Source organism: Camelus ferus, chromosome 20 (assembly GCF_009834535.1).
Source record: "Camelus ferus isolate YT-003-E chromosome 20, BCGSAC_Cfer_1.0, whole genome shotgun sequence".
Classification (NCBI taxonomy): Eukaryota; Metazoa; Chordata; class Mammalia; order Artiodactyla; family Camelidae; genus Camelus; species Camelus ferus.
The window spans coordinates 22,994,843-23,012,843 of record NC_045715.1 but is presented as its reverse complement, the minus strand read 5'-3'; the positions used below and the strand labels follow the sequence as shown (position 1 = coordinate 23,012,843).

General features: G+C 38.9%; 1 protein-coding gene and 1 pseudogene across 5 annotated transcripts in view; one reads left to right on the top strand and one right to left on the bottom strand.

Annotated features, from left to right (window-relative positions):
- ILRUN (inflammation and lipid regulator with UBA-like and NBR1-like domains) overlaps nt 1-18,001 on the top strand; it is a 93,018-nt gene that overhangs the window by 60,918 nt on the left and 14,099 nt on the right. For 2 of the 5 annotated variants that reach the window (XM_032462871.1, XM_032462869.1), the window contains 2 exons: nt 13,204-13,532; nt 14,233-14,265. In XM_032462871.1, coding sequence (XP_032318762.1) covers nt 13,204-13,532; nt 14,233-14,265 — 362 coding nt within the window. The remainder of the gene's footprint in view (nt 1-13,203; nt 13,533-14,232; nt 14,266-18,001) is intronic. The other 3 variants (XM_032462872.1, XM_032462873.1, XM_032462870.1) reach the window with 3 other exon arrangements.
- LOC102510909 lies at nt 11,400-12,201 on the bottom strand (annotated as a pseudogene).

The following is an 18,001-nucleotide window of genomic DNA, read 5'->3' as shown; positions in this document are numbered from 1 at the left end:
TCTAACTTGGTGTGTAAATTCAACACAATCCCAGTAAAGATCTCAGAAAGTTACTGTATCAATATCAACAAACTGATTCTAAGTTTTATATGGAAAGGCGGAAGACCTAGAGTAGCCAATTTAGTAATGGAGGAGAACAGAGTTGGAGAACTAATACTCTCTAACTTGAAAACTTGCATAAATCTGTAGTAATCAAGATACTGCGGTAATGGTGAAAGAATAAACAAACAAATGGAACAGAATAGAGAGCCCAGAAATAGACTGACACAAATATAGTCGGCTGATCTTTGACAAAGGAGCAAAGACAATATACTGGAGAAAAGGTAGTCTTTTCAACAAATAGTGCTGGATTGAGTAGATACCTGCATGCAAAAAAAAAAAAAAAGACGCACAGATCTTGCATCCTTCACAAAAATTAACTCAAAATGGGTTATAAACCTAAATGTAAAATGCAAAATTGTAAAACTGCTAGAAGACAGCATAGACGAAAACCTAGATGATCTTTGGTATGGCAAGGACTTTTCACATGCAACACCAAAGGGGCACAATCTATGAAAGAAAGAATTGATAAGCTGGAGTTTATTAAAATGACAAACTTCTGTTCTGTGAAAGACAGTGTCAAGAGAATGAGAAGACAAGCCACAGACTGGGAGAAAACATTTGTAAAAGACACATCTGATAAAGGACTATTATCCAAAACCTATAAAAAGCTCTTAAAACTCAGTAATTAGAAAAAAAACAACTTAAAAAACAGGCAAAAGAATTGAACAGACATCTCACCAAAGAAGATATACAGATGGCAAATAAGCATATAAAAAGATGTTCAACATCATATTAGAGAATTGCAAATTAAATTACAGTAAGTTATCACTACCCACCTGTTAGAATAGCTAAAATCTGAGAATTGCAAATTAAATTACAGTAAGTTATCACTACCCACCTGTTAGAGTAGCTAAAATCTGGAACACTGACAATGCCTAATGCTGGTGAGGGTGTGAAGCAACAGAAACTCTCATTCATTGCTGGTGGGAGTGCAAAATGGTACAGTCACTTTGTTAGACAGTTTCGCAGTTTCTTACAAAACTAAAATATTCTTACCATGTTTATAGCAGTTTCATTCATAATTGCCAAAACTTGGAAGCAACCAAAATGTCCTTCGTTAGGTGAATGGATAAACAGAACTTTGATACATCTAGACAATGGAATACTATCTAGCACTGAAAAGAAATGAGCTTTCAGCCCATGAAAAGATGGAGGAACCTTAAGTCCCTGTTACTTAGTGAAAGAAATCAATCTGGAAAGGCTGTGGTCTGTATGATTCCAACTATATAACATTATGGAAAAGGCAAAACTGTGAAAACAATGGTTACCTGGGACTTGGGGAGGGGGTGATAAATAGGCAGAGCACAGAGGATTTTTAGGGCAGTGAAACTATTTTGTATGATACTATAGTAGTAGATACATGTCATTATTGCATTTATCAAAACCCATAGAATGTAAAACACCAAGAATGAACTCAAATGTAAATTATGGACTTTGGGTGATAATGATGGTCTGTGTAAGTTTATCAATTGTAACAAATATACTACTTTGATGTGGGATGTTGATAGTTAAGGAGATTGTTCTTATCTGGAGGTAGAGGGTATATGTATCTTCTCAGTTTTGCTGTGAACCTACATCTACTTTAAAAATAAAGTCTTAAAGAATAATAAAGTCTATTGAAATTCTTATTTTCAGTAATAAGAAATAATAAACATTAGATGATGATAACTTTCTAGGTCAAATGGTGTCCAAAAGGGCTTTCTTAGATACGTAGTGTTTTAACTGAATAGATTCAGATTTGTGACAGGGTATCTATCACATTTCCAGATTGCAATAAATAAGCATAAACTGTGGTTGAGCCTGACTAGTGCAGTTTGGCATGAGTTGAGGGTTCTGTGTGCAAAACAGTGGGAGGTAAATCGAAGGTGATGATACTCTGAAGAATATTTACACTCACAGATCAGTCATCTGAAAGATGAATAGCAGACTATCAGCCCAGACTAAAAGACCCAATGCTCTGTACCTCAGTTGTGAGTGAGTGGTGAGGTTGACTCCTTTTGTGGAATTGAGATGTCCAGATGGCCATGAGTGACTCCTAAGATCCCCTGTGTATGAATGTTGGTTGCTACTTCCGTCTAGGGATGAGTAATCATTTCCTCAAAGCTCTGTGCCCAAATTCAAGCTAGGAAAATATTTTAGCCTGTTAAGGGCCCACAGTGGAAATGAAGAGAAAGAGTGCTTGGGAAGATTGGGTAAGACCAAAGAGATGAAGAAGAAAGGGAAAAATGAAGGGAAAAATAAAAGGAGAATGAAGAAACATTTAGGAAGTTCTGCACTGTCACTGACTCTGACTTGTCAGTGAATGTGATGTCTGTAGCAGTTCTCTTTGGAGAGAATGTTGAGGGGGAGGGATTATTGTTCTCTTTGTTTTGCTAGTTCTTGGATTGGTCCAGCTGGGATGATAATGTTGACTGGGAGTGGTTTTCCTGAAGCCAGAAGCAAAACCTATCTCTTTTAGGACGACAGGGAAGGGAGAGCAGAGTTGATGTAGTGCATTATCAGAGATCTCTAGGACAAAACACTTTAACCAAGGATAACTAATTACCATCAATAATGCTGTTTTACCCTTTTTGTCCAGTAATTATGTCAAAAATAGGGTTTGAGTTTCTTAAAAAAAAAGACGGATGGGGCTTATATCTTGTTTTTGTGCTTTTAAGTACTCAAAACATACATAGTAACTGTAGAAAGGTATCAGAGTCAGGTAAACCTCACCTTAGAAGCACTAATACCAAGAGGAACAATCTTTCTCTCTCTCTCTCTCTTTTTTTTAATGGAATAACTAAATACTTACTTGGAGGTACTTCTTCTGCTCAAGTATTCTATTTTAAATTAGCCTTTGATAAGAATACTACAGGTATCAAGAAGCACCAAAGTGTGTCCCAATCAGATTGGTTAGGAAACTGAGCAGAAGTAGTGAAGGAGTAATAATACCAGCCATTTTTCTATCTATTTAAATGTAAAATGGACAATATTTAAATGTTAAGCCCTTTTATCCAGTGTTATATCTAAGTGCTTTTCAAAGTTAATGCCAAAATGATTGTTAAAATGACAGTTTTGATCTGTGTATTTTATGCCAGTTGCATACATTTGGCTCTTAATGTGCTATAGTTTTGATTGCCTGCATTATCTTTAAACATAATTATACTTTGAGATTTAGATTAGTGATTTAAGTTGCTTGAATGTACTTTCATGCTGTATTAATTTCTGCAATTGTGCTATCACCCATTCAGTTATGCTTTATTAGTAGGCTATAAAAGCTTAAATTATTAGGATGTTAATATTTCCATCTTTTCTGCCAAGAATAATTGTCTTCATAAATACAATCTATTTCTTGGTTGTTAGAACACTCAAAACTGACCAGGGGTGGGGAGAAGGTGCTGCTTGATATAAATAAGCACTAGTCCAGGAATTAAAAGATCTGACCTCTGATTTTGATTCTGCTACATAATATTACTGATTGACCTTGAGCAACTAACTTAAAGTTACTGGGCCTCAGGGCTGGTTTTTTGTCTTTTTAAAAAGTAATTGTGGTGAAATACACATAACAATTTACCATTTTAACCATTTTTAAGTCAGTAGCATTACGTACATTCACATTGTTATACAACCATCACTGCCATCTGTCTCTAGAACTCTTGTAAAACTGAAACTCTGTACCTATTAATAGTAACTCCTCTTTTCCCTCTCCCTCCAGCCTCTGACAACTACCATTCTACTTCCTGTCTCTATGAATTTGACTATTCTCGGTACCTCATATAAGTGGTATCACATCATATTTGTCCTTTTGTGACTTTTATTTCACTTAGCATACGTCTTGAGGATTCATCCAAGTTGTAGCATGCCTCAGGATTTCCTACTTTTGTATGGCTGAATACTATTCCATTGTATGTGTATTCCACACTTTTTAAAATCATTTATCCATCAATGTACACTTGGATTGCTTCTACCTTTTGATATTATGAATAATGCTGCTATGAAAACAGGTATACAAATATCTCTTTGAAACCCTGCTTTTAGTTCTTTTGGATATGTACCCAGAAGTGGGATTGCTGGACCATATGGCAGTTCTATTTTTAAGCTTTTGAGAAAATGCTATACTGTTTTCTATAGCAGCTGTACCATTTTACCCTCCCACCAATGGTGTACAAAGATTCCAATTTCTCCACATCCTTGCCCAGACTTGTTATTTTCTGTTCTCTGATAGTAGCCATTCTAATGAGTGTGAGTTGGTATCTCATTATGGTTTTGATTTGTACTTTTCTAATGATTAATGATGTTGAACATCTTTTCCAGTGCTTTTAGGCCCTTCAGTTTGTTTCTTCGAGTCCTTTGCCCATTCCGCCCCCAGCATGAATACTTTTATGCTTTTCTATGACTGAGAGAAAATAAGCCACATATTTTGAAGATGAATCCATTGAGAAAACAATAGTAAATTTTAAAAGAAGATTTCTATAGTCAATTGACTATTCCATTCACATTAAAACACTTACAATTGAAAGGGATTTTTTGTTTTGTTTTGTTTTGTTTTTTCCTAATGTACAAAGAACTAGTATTGTTTCTGTGTGAAGGTAGATGTCCTGGATAACCCATTCTAGGCAGTTCATTTAGTCCAACATAAGCCTGTATCCTTTGTGTACTGATGGAAGCATGGTGGTACATATTGAGGCTATATTTCTGGAGCAGACCATGCAAATTTGAGCACTCAGCAAGAGCCAGAACCCTAGCCTTATTTTTTTGGATGGCTCCAGTAGCGCTTCTGGTAACCCATCTTTCTGTCTCAGATGCATGGAGGCAAAAAGCCCTTTGCCCATTTTAAAATCAGGTTATTTTATTTTGTAGAAGTTCTTTGTAGATTCTAGACATTTGCCTAATATCAGATAACTCATTTGCAGATATTTTCTGCATTCCACGGTTTGCCTTTGTACTCTTTTGATTGTGTCCTTTGATACACAAAAGTATTTATTTTGATGTAGCCCAATTTGTCTTTTTTCCTTGGTTGCCGGTGTTTTTGGTGTTATATCCAAGAACTCATTTCCAAATCCAGTGTCATGAAGCTTTCCTTCTATGTTTTCTTCTAAGATGTTTAGTTCTTATGTTTAGGTGTTTGATCCACTTCGAGTTGATTCTTGTATATGGTGTAAGGTAAGGCTCTAAATTTGTTCTTTTATATGTGGATATCCAATTTTTCCAGCATCATTTGTTGAAAAAACCATCCATTGAATGGTTGGTACTCTTCTGGAAAATCATTTGGCCATAAATGTGAGGGCTTATTTTTGAGCTCTCTATTCTATTCCATGGTCTATATATCTGTCTTCCTGCCAGTATCATAGTATTTTGATTACTGTAGTTTTGTAATAAGTTTTGAAATCAGGAAGTGTGAGACCACCAACTTTATTCTTCTTTTTCACAATTTTTGGCTCTTAGCGATGCTGAGATCAGTCAAAGGGTTCAGGTGGTGACAGCCTGATCCCTTCATTGCAGAGGTTGTCCCCATCAATCAACGTTTTTGCCTACTGGTTTTCTTCATTGATTGTTGCCTGAATCATTTCAATTAGGGGTTACAAAGTACATTTTTCTCCCCACATATATTATCTGGAGTAGTTTGGGGAAGGGGCTGAGGTGCTTTTCTTTATCAACAGTGATTTATTTTCCTGAAATTTAGTTTTTCAAAAAAGGCTAGATTAAATGCTTCATTCTTCACCTTTAATTGCCAGTTTTTTTTAAAGTTTTGTGCTTTGTTTCTCCCAATGAAACTAATGAATGAGGAGGAGGATTAAAGATTATGTACCCTTTTTACAGGTATCATAAACTCTTAGATTTTATATAAGAAGCCTGTTTTACTGTCATTGTTATAGTCCTCCAGCTAGTTAGACATAACCAATCATCTTAACATTGACTCTAACTTCCAGCAGGGCAACCCGGAAAACATTTTTTTTAATATCACTTACAGTGCTAAGTACTTCTGCAGAAATAATTTGCCATTTATTGAGCACCCACCCTGTGCCAGTCATCATCCTAGGGAATTTACTTTTTTTTTTTTTTAACATTTTTTATTGATTTATAATCATTTTACAATGTTATGTCAAATTCCAGTGTAGAGCACAATTTTTCAGTTACGCATGAACATATATATTCATTGTCACATTTTTTTTCTCTGTGAGCTATCATAAGATCTTGTGTATATTTCCCTGTGCTTTACAGTATAATCTTGTTTATCTATTGGGAATTTACTTTTTATCTCCAGTCCTTACTCTTGTCCCTCCTTTGACCTAGTGGTTTTTTGTTTTTTGTTTTTTGTTTTTTAGTAGGTAAAACATTTCTGTGATCCTAAGTCTAAATTTAGGAATGATATATTTAGAGAAATCTCCCTTCCATTCTGTCCCCTTCAGCTAGTCCCTCCTCCTGTAGATGCTCATTTTTATTTTTCATTTATGAATTATTCATTCAGTGTTGTCTTTTGTTTTGCAGACGCCAGCAAATATGTATAAATGTGTCCCTTTTCTTATGAAGAAGTGTCATAACTATAAATATTGATCTGTATCTTACTTTTTTTCACTTCATAATATACTCTAAAGATCACTGTAGAAAACTTCATTCTTTTTTATGGCTGTGGTGTATTCCCTTAGGTAGATGTGTCATCATTTTTCCAGCCAGTTCCCATTCATGGACACTTGAGTTACTTAGATTTATTTCTGTTATGTATAAGGTAATGCTATTAATTTTCCTCCTCTAGCTTCTTCCCCATTTCTCTGCTCTCTTTCATAGCAAAACTCCTTGGAAAATTTAGTATCAGTAATGGCAGTTTCCACCTTCTGATTTCCTAGTTTGACGAATTCTTTCCATTCAGGCTTGTATCCCCACCATTCCACTAAAACTGCTCTTCTCAAAATCACCAGTGACCTGCAGGATGCTATATCCCATCTTTTGTTCTCAATCCTCAACTTAACTTGATTTGTTACTACAGTGGACCCAGTTGATGACTTGGCTTCTAGAATGCTATATACTCCTGGTTTCCTTTTATTCTTGGGGCAGTTACTGCTCTTTTTTCTGACCTCCTTATCTTAGAATGAATACACTCCTCCTTCCTCATGTAGGTCAGCTGGGCCTACGTTAGGGGTGGGCAGTTGTACAAAAAGGGAAGTCTGTTAGGCAGGGGTGGAGTCTCTGCTTCTAGGAGTTGAGGCTGAGAGAGGGAAGAGAGGAAAGCATCTGGGTTCAGAGATCTCCTGAAACAAGCCTGTCTGACCAAACCAGATTTATTGACATACGTGGTAAGGGAAGGCCCTCCAGGGGAACTGTGGAATGCCATGAAGTAAAAGGGAGGAGGGAAGCCCCTTCTGTAAAGTTGGGCTCCTGCTGCAGGATTGGAGAAGCCTGTAGGGGTTGTGGATCAGTTTTGGATTGGCTGCTGTTTCTGAGGCAGGATTAGAAGGGAGGATTAATTAGGATTTAGGTGCTGTCATGGGGCAAAGGGCAGTTTAGCAATTGGCTATCTTATCCTCAGTAGTAGATGGCTGTAACAAAGCTGGTCTGGGGACATCACTGGTAACAAAGCAGTAGCCATTCAGAGAGTCAGTGTAGCATTTTACAGCTGCTGTATGACTGTGGGAGATGTAATGTTTCCTGTTAACTTTGCCTGCCTTCATCTGTGTCTTTCCTCCCAGCCCAGTTAATGGCAGGGTTTTGTTTTTTTGTTTTTGTTTTTCTTTTTGTTTTCCCATTCTGAGGATTTTCATCTTTTGTCTCAGACATACTTCTGCTCTTTCAGTTCTATGGCACTGATTTTACTGGGTTTAGGAAGTAGGGACCCTTATTACCTAAGACTTGAAGCAAATGCATAAGTGTTTAAATGATCACTGTTACCACTGCCCGCCCCACAATTTAAGGCAAAAAGCTCATGATTGTTAAATAGGGCATGATTTGGAAAAATTGTGAAGTAGGAATCGTCTCTTTGTTGTTGCCTTTTCAGCTTTTCTTTCTGAGCCCTCTTCCTAGTGTGGACACCAGGGACCCTTCCTGTCTCCTCTCATCCAGGCTTCCAGTGCTGTTTCTTAGGCTTCTCTTTCTTCTCCTCTATGTGAACTTGTGCCCATTGGTTGATCTGATAATAGGGTTAAGGTTCCTTTGGCGGGTATTTGCATCTTAAAAGGAAATTCCTGAGAATAATATTAAACTAAAGAATAAAATTTAATATGCATCTTGTGGCAAGATGGGGTAGGGAGTGAGAATGGGTAGAGAAGCAGAGCTGAATCGAGGCTGTTTCAGCAGTCACCCTGCTGTGGATGGGGCCTTGGCCCGACATCAGGAGTTGTCCTCTGAGGAGCTAAGGAACTGCAGCCTGGCTCTACTCTCTTCCCTCGCATTTCTACAGGAGGAATTTGTACTTATTAAAATTTTATATTTATTATTAAAGGTTTCATCATATGTAAAAGGGATGAGTTGAATGAAGTACTGTTTATAGTACCTTTTAGATTCAGAATTCTGGCTCAGACACATTTAAGAAAATCACCTTAAGTCAGGACATTCTAAAATCAGTTTCTCCATTTGCTTACTAAGCCCTGACTAGATTTGACACCTTCTTGGCTTCTTTCTTGGCTATCCTGTTGGCCCATTCTTGTTATTGATGTCAAAGATCATATTTCTGTAGGTAAAAATACTGGGAAATGGAACTGACTTAACTATAGCTTTGGTTCCCTGAAACTTGGCTCCTCAATTTCCTGTTAGGAAGAGATAAGTAGGGGTTTAAAAAGCTATAATAAGAGCTAGGAGTTCTTGGTCATCATCTTGGTCAACCTCTAACTTGAAGTCTGATCTTGGGACCATCACTTTACCTCCAGACCTCAGATCCTTCATCTAGAAAGTGAAGCAGTTCCATTAGATGGCCCCTAAGGTTTTTACAGTTGTGGTTTTATCATCAGAGATAGTAAAATATCTGACTGGCAATTTTAATCTCAGTAATCAAGTGTTTTGGCAAGAATTGGAAATGGCCAACCTCTCTGAAATAAGCCTATTGGGCCCATATTTGTTATTCTTTTTCTTTGTTTGATTTAAAACACACACACACATTATGTATGAGATGAACACATTCTAAAATGTGAGGTCTAAAAGTGTAATACCTTAGAGGGCTCACATTGTACCATGTAGAAGGCATGTTTTGCTGTTCATAATGACCCATCATGATAATAACTTTAGAGGATCAGAACTGGAGTGTTTATTATTGGTGTTTATTTATCAGTGGCTTCTTAAGTGACATTCCTTTTACAGTTACTCTGTAGAACCTGTGAACAGTATGGAAAAATAGCCAAGGTGAAGGGAGTGCAGTGGCTCAATTAATAAGGCTCAGGGAATTATATTAAAGAAGTTTAAGTTCTCAAAGCCAGGGGGAGATGTCATTAGTCTCATATACTGATAACAGCCTTCAGAAAAATCTATCCTTTCTCATAAGCGTTTAGTTTCCTGAGCTTAGAGAACATGAGCTAAGAAGCCTATGACCTGCAGCCGAGTATGCTAAATGTATGATGTTCTTCTAAAGAATTTTGGAAAACGGGTGGAAGACAAAAAAGTAGGAATTAATGTATTGTAAGACAAGGCATGTCCACTTGGGAAAATGAACAGTAGAGTGAAGGAATGTTGCCTTTAGTTAGAAGCCTCGAATAGGAGAGTACAGAATGAGTCTCCCTTAGGCTGCCTGCCATTGAATTGTTCTTTCAGGCCTATATCATATTGGTTTACAAGATTGGGCCTCGAATGAAAGTCTTCAATGAAAGTCCTCTGATCCGCCATTCTTGGCACTGTTCCGGATTTCTGAGTGCAGTGCTACACTTCCTCTCCAGGCTTACAGTGTTAAATCGATAGGTTGAACTTTTACGGTACTAGTTCCCAAGAAGATTCTCATTTGATTTAATGCTGAGTATGTCTGGAATGGATGCCCATTCCAGTGATCCATGCTAGTGCTGCTAGTGACTTTAACTTCCTCTTAGCAAGAGGTTAAAAGAGTTGCTCATTATAGAAGTGAACAGTAGATGTCACTGCATCTCCACTTACTAGGGTTTTGGATCCTAGCTGTTGGGTACACCAAGTTCTTAATACAGCTTCCAAACCACTAACCTTAAATCGAGTATTTGTGGCTGATACTTAAGATCCCCTTCCTACAATGCTGTAAACTGACTATACTTTAACACACACACACACACACACACACACAATCCCCTTTCTCAGATGTAGAACCCATATTGAAAATTGAGAACAAACACAATCCAAAGAGGGTTTCCCTCAGTTTCCTTCACTTTTAGTGTATTTGTTTTATATAGTAGTCCCCCACTTATGTGCAGGGATTACATTCCAAGACTCCTAGGGTGGATGCCTGAAACTGCAGATGGTACTGAACCCTGTATATTCCGGGTTTTTTCCCCATACAACATACCTATGATAAAGCCTAATTTAAAATCAGGCACAGTAAGAAATTAACAACTAAACTACAATTGAACAGTTATAATAATATACGGTAATAAAAGTTATAGAGATGTGGTCTATCTCTCAAAATATCTCATTGTCCAAATTTAATTCCTTTTCCATCTTAACTAAGCGCTTATCGCTCACTGTGACTGTAACTTTTGCAGTTTGAGGTACAACGGCAAAACAAGCAAGAGTTTCTTTTTCCTTCACAATTTCGTGGAAAGAAAATTTGTTACCGTAGATCGTAGCAACCTCAGCATATGATTTTTTTTCTCTCCTTACTCAGTTGAGAACTTTCACCTTTTCACTTAAAGGAAGCCACTTCATGGCTTCTCTTTGGCATATCTGAATTGCCAGCGTCAGTACTCATATGCTTTGAGGCCATTGTTAAGTAAAATAAGGTAACTTGAATATAAGTACTGCCATACCCAACAGTCGATCTCATAACCCAGATGGCTACTAAGTGACTGACGGGTAGGTAGTGTATACAGTGGGGGTACACTGGACAGGGGTGATGCACATCCCAGACCAAAGACTGGGATAGCAGGAGATTTCATCACACTCTTGAGAATAGTGTGCAATGTAAAACTTATGAATGGTTTATTTCTGACATTTTCCATTTAGTATTTTTGGACTACAGTTGACGGGTAACTGAAACTTTGAAAAGTGAATCACGGTAAAGGGGACTCCTGTTATTCCCGTGTAGCTAACTGATGAAGTTTTATTTGTCTTTTCCTGTCAGCCTTGCAGCAGTTATTTAGGAGCCTGGACAGTTTTTCATATTTGTTTTTAGCAAGGTTTATACTTAAAAGTTTCTTGGACTTTCTTTCTTTTTTTTTTGGTCTGATCTTATTTATTTGTTACTCTTAGAACATCTTATTTTTGACTGGATTCAGACTTAGAGGTAGAAGCTCTCAGAGAGGACAGCCTCCGTCTCTTGGCAATCTGTTCCCAGCGTTTTTCTTTGGCCTCCTTCATCCTCTTAGCCAAAAGTTTAGCATATTCTGCAGGCTCTTCTTTGTTCTTCTTAGTACGCTGTTTCTTCAGAGCAATACGCCGACGTTTGTGTTGCAGAACACATGGGGTAACAAGACGCTGAATCTTGGGAGCTTTGGTCCTAGGTTTCTTACCTTCTTTGTTGAGGGGCTTTCTCACAACCTACTGGCGGACATCATCTTCTTTAGAGAGGTTGAAAAGTTTGCGGATTCTGCTAGCTCTTTTGGGCCCCAGGCGACAAGGCACGGTAGTATCGGTGAGTCCAGGAATATCCTTCTCCCCTTTTTTTATGATGACCAAATTGAAAACACTCAGATTGGCATCCACAATACAAACCTGTACAGATTTGCGCTTTCTTTCTCTAGTCCTCCTTGGCCTGTAACAGGAGTGCCCCTTACTCAGTAGCAGGCGGACTCGGCCATGGGTCAAGACACCCTGCTTCATGGGGAAACCTTGTTTGTCGTTCCCACCACTGATTTGGACCACTTAACCCTTCAATTCTTCACCCAAAGCGTCAGCAGCAACTTCTGTGGCCATGCGCTTCTCATAAAAGGTACGAAGTTTGCGTTCATCGTCCACTTCAATGAGTTTCTGGCAGCCGGTGGCCGGGAAAGAGATATTCAGCTTCATTATGAGCAACTGACTGCCTCCGAGGCGCCGTGAAAAAGGCTCTTGGACTTTCTATAGCTTGTTTTTTGAAACCTTCCAGCAGGAAAATAACTAGATGCCACCGTTGTCTGAATTGAGGTGCTGAACCGCAAAGGAAACTACCACTTTCTTTATTCGTTTCTTCTTGAACCCTTGGCTTTGGCAGTTGAGGAAATAACTGAATTATGACCAAAATTCTATGGTGCATCTTTTAAAACAAATCTCTTATGGTTTCAGTATGGATGGTAGGATTTCCTTATCTGACAGAAAGACAGAGTTGGTTTTAAGTTGGATTATTTTAGAAAGTCTGAGGCATACTAAATTTTAGTATCTTTTGATCACGTAGATGGTGAAAATAGCCAGGGTGATATCTGTTCTAATATATCAGAGTTACTGCTGGTTTACTCCTGTGTCCTGGTTCAATTATTAATAGCTCCCCCTTTCACTCTTAGTTGTCCTAGTTTGGATAATATATGCTCAGCTTTTAATGCCTCAAAGATAGGGGAGTGGTTGATAAGTTACAATTTTAAAAATTGTAAGTTGGGTTTTTGTTTTTGTTTTTGTTTTTGTTTTTTGAAGAGTTATGCCTGGCTGAGTTTCCTGAGTCAGACACATGCAAAATAAAGTAAAAACCACAAAGAGCTTGTGATTCTGGGAAAATGGCTTTTGAGTTTCTATATATTGATCATTGTTCTCCGTAGTAATGATTTCCAAATTTGGTTATGCATCAGAATCAGAAAGTAACCTTTTTACAAATAGTTTCATGGGTCTTACCACAAGTCTACTGAAGTTGTACCAGAGTCTGAACTTGACTTTACCAAAAATGTAGAACTGCATGCTGTGTAAATGTACTGGATTTCTTTGTCAGTAAGCTTCTAAAGTAGCATTTAGAGGAACATTTCTTTCTGTAGTTTGGGTGGTGTTTGGGGGTTCTCTGTGATGGCTGCTTTGAACCTTGGGGGGTATGCCTGGCATTGACATGAGTTGCTTTTTTTGTTTCAGATGTCATCTGGGTCATTCTCAGTGTGGAGGTGGGTGGACTTCTAGGAGTAACGCAGCAGCTGTCGTCTTTTGAAACGGAGTTCAACACACAGCCACATCGCAAGGTAGAAGGAAACTTCAACCCGTTTGCCTCTCCCCAAAAGAACCGACAATCAGATGAAAACAACTTAAAAGACCCTGGGGGTTCCGGGTTCGACTCGATCAGCAAAAACACATGGGCTCCTGCTCCTGACCAAACTGAGCAAGATGAGAATAGACTCTCACAGAACTCTGTAAATCTGTCCCCCAGCAGTCACGCAAACAACTTATCAGTAGTGACTTACAGTAAGGTAGGTGCCCTCGGAGAAGAGGAGAAGGGGTAGGTGGTGGGCCTTGGGATTTGTGATACCCCTTCATGGCAAACTTAGAAGCCTAGAATGTTCTTTAAGACTGCTTAGCTCTCCTGCCAACGCAACAACACAAAAACCTACCCCTTCTCCCCTCCCCCCTTCCCCATCTCCATGTCCTGTGGATATTATACATTTATAACTTACTGTTGTCTCTCTGCTCTGGTTTGGGTGTTGGAAAGAACAAAGTTCTTTACCTTTAGCATAAAAAAAAAAAAGTCAAAATATCACCAGCCACGCCTCCAGTGTAAACATATACTAAGCGTAGAACAATGGTACACCTTTTCTACTGTATTTGGCGGAGGTGGGGGGTTGGGTTTTTTTTGTTTCTTTTTTTTTTTTTGGTTTGGGGTGGATTTTTTCCTGAGGAAAAAGACAATCTCAGTTATTTATCCTAAATGTTGTTGGGCTTCCACTTTATTTACCTTGTTTGCGTGTCTTCTTGTTGATGTCTTTCCAGTCTCTTATGGCCCATCTACCTCCTCAGTTACAACCCAGAGTGGCCCAAGTGATATTTTGACTTTTCATGTGTGAGGAATAAGTGAGAATTGTTTGTTGAGTTAATCATGATTTTAAATATTCTGATTGTTCTAAGACAACCTTCTAGGTGTTTGATTTTTTGATCTGTTTCTCTCTATGCTAGGTGATTAAACAGTACCTCCCTTACTCTGCTGAGGTAATGATGGTTCCTGGTTGTTGGTTTTGGTTGGTTGAATAAAGCCCTGATGCTGAGAGCTCACTGTTGTAGGTGATTCGTATGGCAGGGCCTGTGAACATTCCTATGCGTTCTTCTCTGGCTAGTAAAGTAGGATATTAGGCCCAGCATCCACCTGTATAATCATATAACTGTTAAGTCTTTCCTTGTTTCATGTTGGCATTCACTCTCAAAATTTTAAAAATAGAATTGATGTTAATTTGAGGGACAACTTACTCTGTTGTAAGAATAGTATTTTTCTGACCAGTACGTTATATGTGGTCCAGATCAAGAGGTAAATTAAGAAACCCAGTGATATGAATTCTCTTTCTCCTCATGGTCTAGCAAGAGGAACTTCATTCAGTAGTAGTGTAACAAGGGATTGATTTATTGGTTGGATAGTCATTATAAAGGATTGTGTAGAGTTATGTTAGTCATACAGGACATAAGAGAAGTCAATTGCCTATATTTGAGGAAAGACTTCACACCTTAACACTCTTTAATAAAAGATTTTCCTCTAAGCTGCCATTACTCCAGATTTTTCTTCCTTAAATTTAACCCTCCAGGTTATGACCATTCCTGGTGGTACAGGCCCTAAGCTAAGCATGCCCTATTAGAACGGGAACTTTGAGGCAGCCAAATGTAATGGGAAGATGAGAATTGGAGGAGACAAAACCAGTTGCTCAATGCTTTCTGTAGTGGAAGTCCCTTCACCCAACCGTGAACTACCTGGCATTGCTGTGGTCTTAGGAGGGGACTAGTGTTCCTGGCCAGGGCACTGCACTCATTTTCCCGAGTTGTGAACCTGTCGTTTTTTGCTCCTTTAGGGCTTTAGGGACTGATGCATATTAACTACATTATTGCCCTGGCTTAGGGTGGGGGTGGGAGGTTATCAGAATGCATTACCTACCACCCTTAATTGAGGTCCTAACATGCTGCTTGTTTTGGAAAGGCCAGGCTGTGGTAAGGCTCTAGAGATATTTCTTGAGGTTGATGAACTCATAGTATGTTACCTAATTTTTTTCATGAACTCTGTAGCATCATTTAGTAGTAGCACCACAGAGAAAAGCTTCTCATTGGAGATATCCAAGTCTATAGGCTGTAATGCATTGAGAATGTGGCACTTGGACCCCAAAGAGAAATTGAAGCCTCTTTTTTTCCCCCTTAAGTTAAGCACAATCTTACTCAGAAAGCACTTAGGTGAGCGCTAGCAAGTTCTCTGAAAGCCTTTCTGGCTAAAGGTGAGTCAGCTCCACCTCTTAGGTCTCCTTAGGAATGGGGTAGCCTGTAGACAGTTACCAGTAAATATTTATTAACACATCTGTGCACTATTTAGAGCAGTGTACGTTGTTAAGTAAGGAAATTTGAAGAATAAAAGAAGCTATCCCTACCAACTAGCAGCTGTCAATACAGTAGGGGAGATGAAACATGCAAACAGTTCAGTCAAGAGGAGTATGCATTTGGTCAGTAGAGGACAGCACAGTCAAAATGTGTAATTTGTGTGCATGGCTGGTGGTTAGTTAAAGAAGGTTGAGATGGAGTTGATGAAAAGGGCTTTTCATCAACAATGATAAATTTGGAAAGACGGGAAGGATGATGTTAGGAGAATAGTTTCAAGTGCTAAAGGCAGAATGAGTAAGGGATATATGATCAGGAGATAAGGATGATAGACAGTGGGGATAAGTTCAGTAGGTTGCATTGTGTTCCTTTGAGCAACAGTGGATGAAATAATTACAAATGGTTTTGAAAAGAATGGGAGTGTACTTAAATGGATATCTTAAAGCAGAGATAATTCGTAATTCTAAATACTGTGTATTTGGCTTGAGAATATAGGTTATTTTTAAAGGCAGTCATGCTTGAGGTTCTGAAGAGGTATCCTTGACAAAGGGACAAGATGGGGTAATCTACTAGAGTTATTTTTTAAACAGTTCTTATGTGCCAGGTGTGCTGCCAAGTACTTTACATGTATCATTTCACATTTTGATAAGAAAACCAAAGCTCCGAGGGGCTAAGTAACTTGCTCCAGTGCCACACAGCTAGCAAGAGGCAGAACTGGCATTCAAATCCAGGTGCCACATGGCTAAGGTATTAGTAGATGAACCTGGGCTTTCCCTAGATCCTCCTGTTGGGCTGAAGGCTATGTTGAGCGAAAGCGTTAACTGACTTGATGACCAGTATCGTCAAGATGTGAAAGAAGCAGAGTTGAAATAAGTGGCTCTAATGTAAACTGAGGATTGCCTGTGGCATCTTCTTTTTGAAGAGTTCCCCTGTGTGTTGAGTCTTTAGTGGCTTCTTTTCCTGGTTGATAAAAAATAAAATATTTTTTTTAATTTCCAGGGTGCACCAACCATGTGGCGTTTATAATGAATAACCCTCTTATTTATGAATAAGTGGAAAGGATGAGAGATCCCTAGAGCTCAGAGTTGGGGCAAGTGTCTTCGGTTTACCTCAGGTACCATCTTTGTTGGATGGGTAGGAGGTGTACCTGATGTGGTATCAAGGATCACTGAGTTGGCAATAGATTTGATTTACTCTAAAGAAATTCCCTGCCTGCCATTAAGGCTAGGAAAGGACGTGATGCTCTTGGAAGCCCGTGACCAGAGTTTTAGTAGGCAGATACAGTTTCCTGCTGCCTCCATAGTTACAGTTTAACTTGCTAAGGTTGATAGGATGAAATGAAAAGATTGCTTCATGCACCTGCTCTATGAGGGCTGGGTGGATGTCAACATAATGGCACATCTGTCAGTGCCAGGAACTGGATACCCCTGGAGCCCTTCCTCAGCTGCCCTTGAATAACTGTAAACTCTCTAGACTCCATGCTCTGCCTTGGGGGGAAGCTGTGGGTGGGAATGCCTGCCCTAGCTCCATCCCACAACACAGAGGGCCTGCCCCTCCCTGTGTGAGAGCTGTCAGAGGGAGTTAGAAAGGTAAGTATATGCTGACCTGCTCCAAAGATTCATAAATCTGACTCTATGCTTTTGTTAAAAATTGGCTGACCTCATTATCAGCTCAATTTGTGGCTGACCTGTCCCAAGTGAACAGTCAGACCAAGTATTAATAAAGGTTAGATGCTGTTTTAATGAACCCTTTCTTTTTATGTGATTAGCTCAGGAACCTCTGAGGACAGTCACACAGTGCTCACCATTGACTCAAGGCAGTCTTGCCATGAATTCTAACTCTGACTCATCTCTGAAGGCCAGGACAGCTTCTGTTTGGACAGTGTTAGAGTAGGAAAAAACAACCGATAGAGGTGTGGAAGGAGAGAATCAAATACTTTTTTTTCTTATTTGCCCATAATTTTTAAAATTTCTAGATGTTTTCCAGGAAGGCCTTACAGAGAAGTAGGACACAACAAGACAACCAAATGATCTGATTCAGGACATCTGAGAATAAGAGTGTGGCTGGCCCAAACCAAGGAACTGTTTTTCAGGACAGCCCAAATGCTTTGCTTCCTTTCTCTGAAGAGTAATGATTTACAATCTGGGGGAGCTGAAAAGAATTCCAAACTCATTTATTTTGTTACTTGGACTGTGCCTCTTATTTTGTGTTTGTTCTTATTTAAAAAAAAATGTTTGGAGCTGGTATTTGTCATATACTCCTCCTTTAAACTGATTATAGTCTGAGCCACTGTTATTACTTCCGCCTAGTGCTGGTTCAGGAGGAGAAGCGTGTTATTATCTTTGCAGGAGGTTCATCGTGCTCTTCCAGCGTCAGCCAC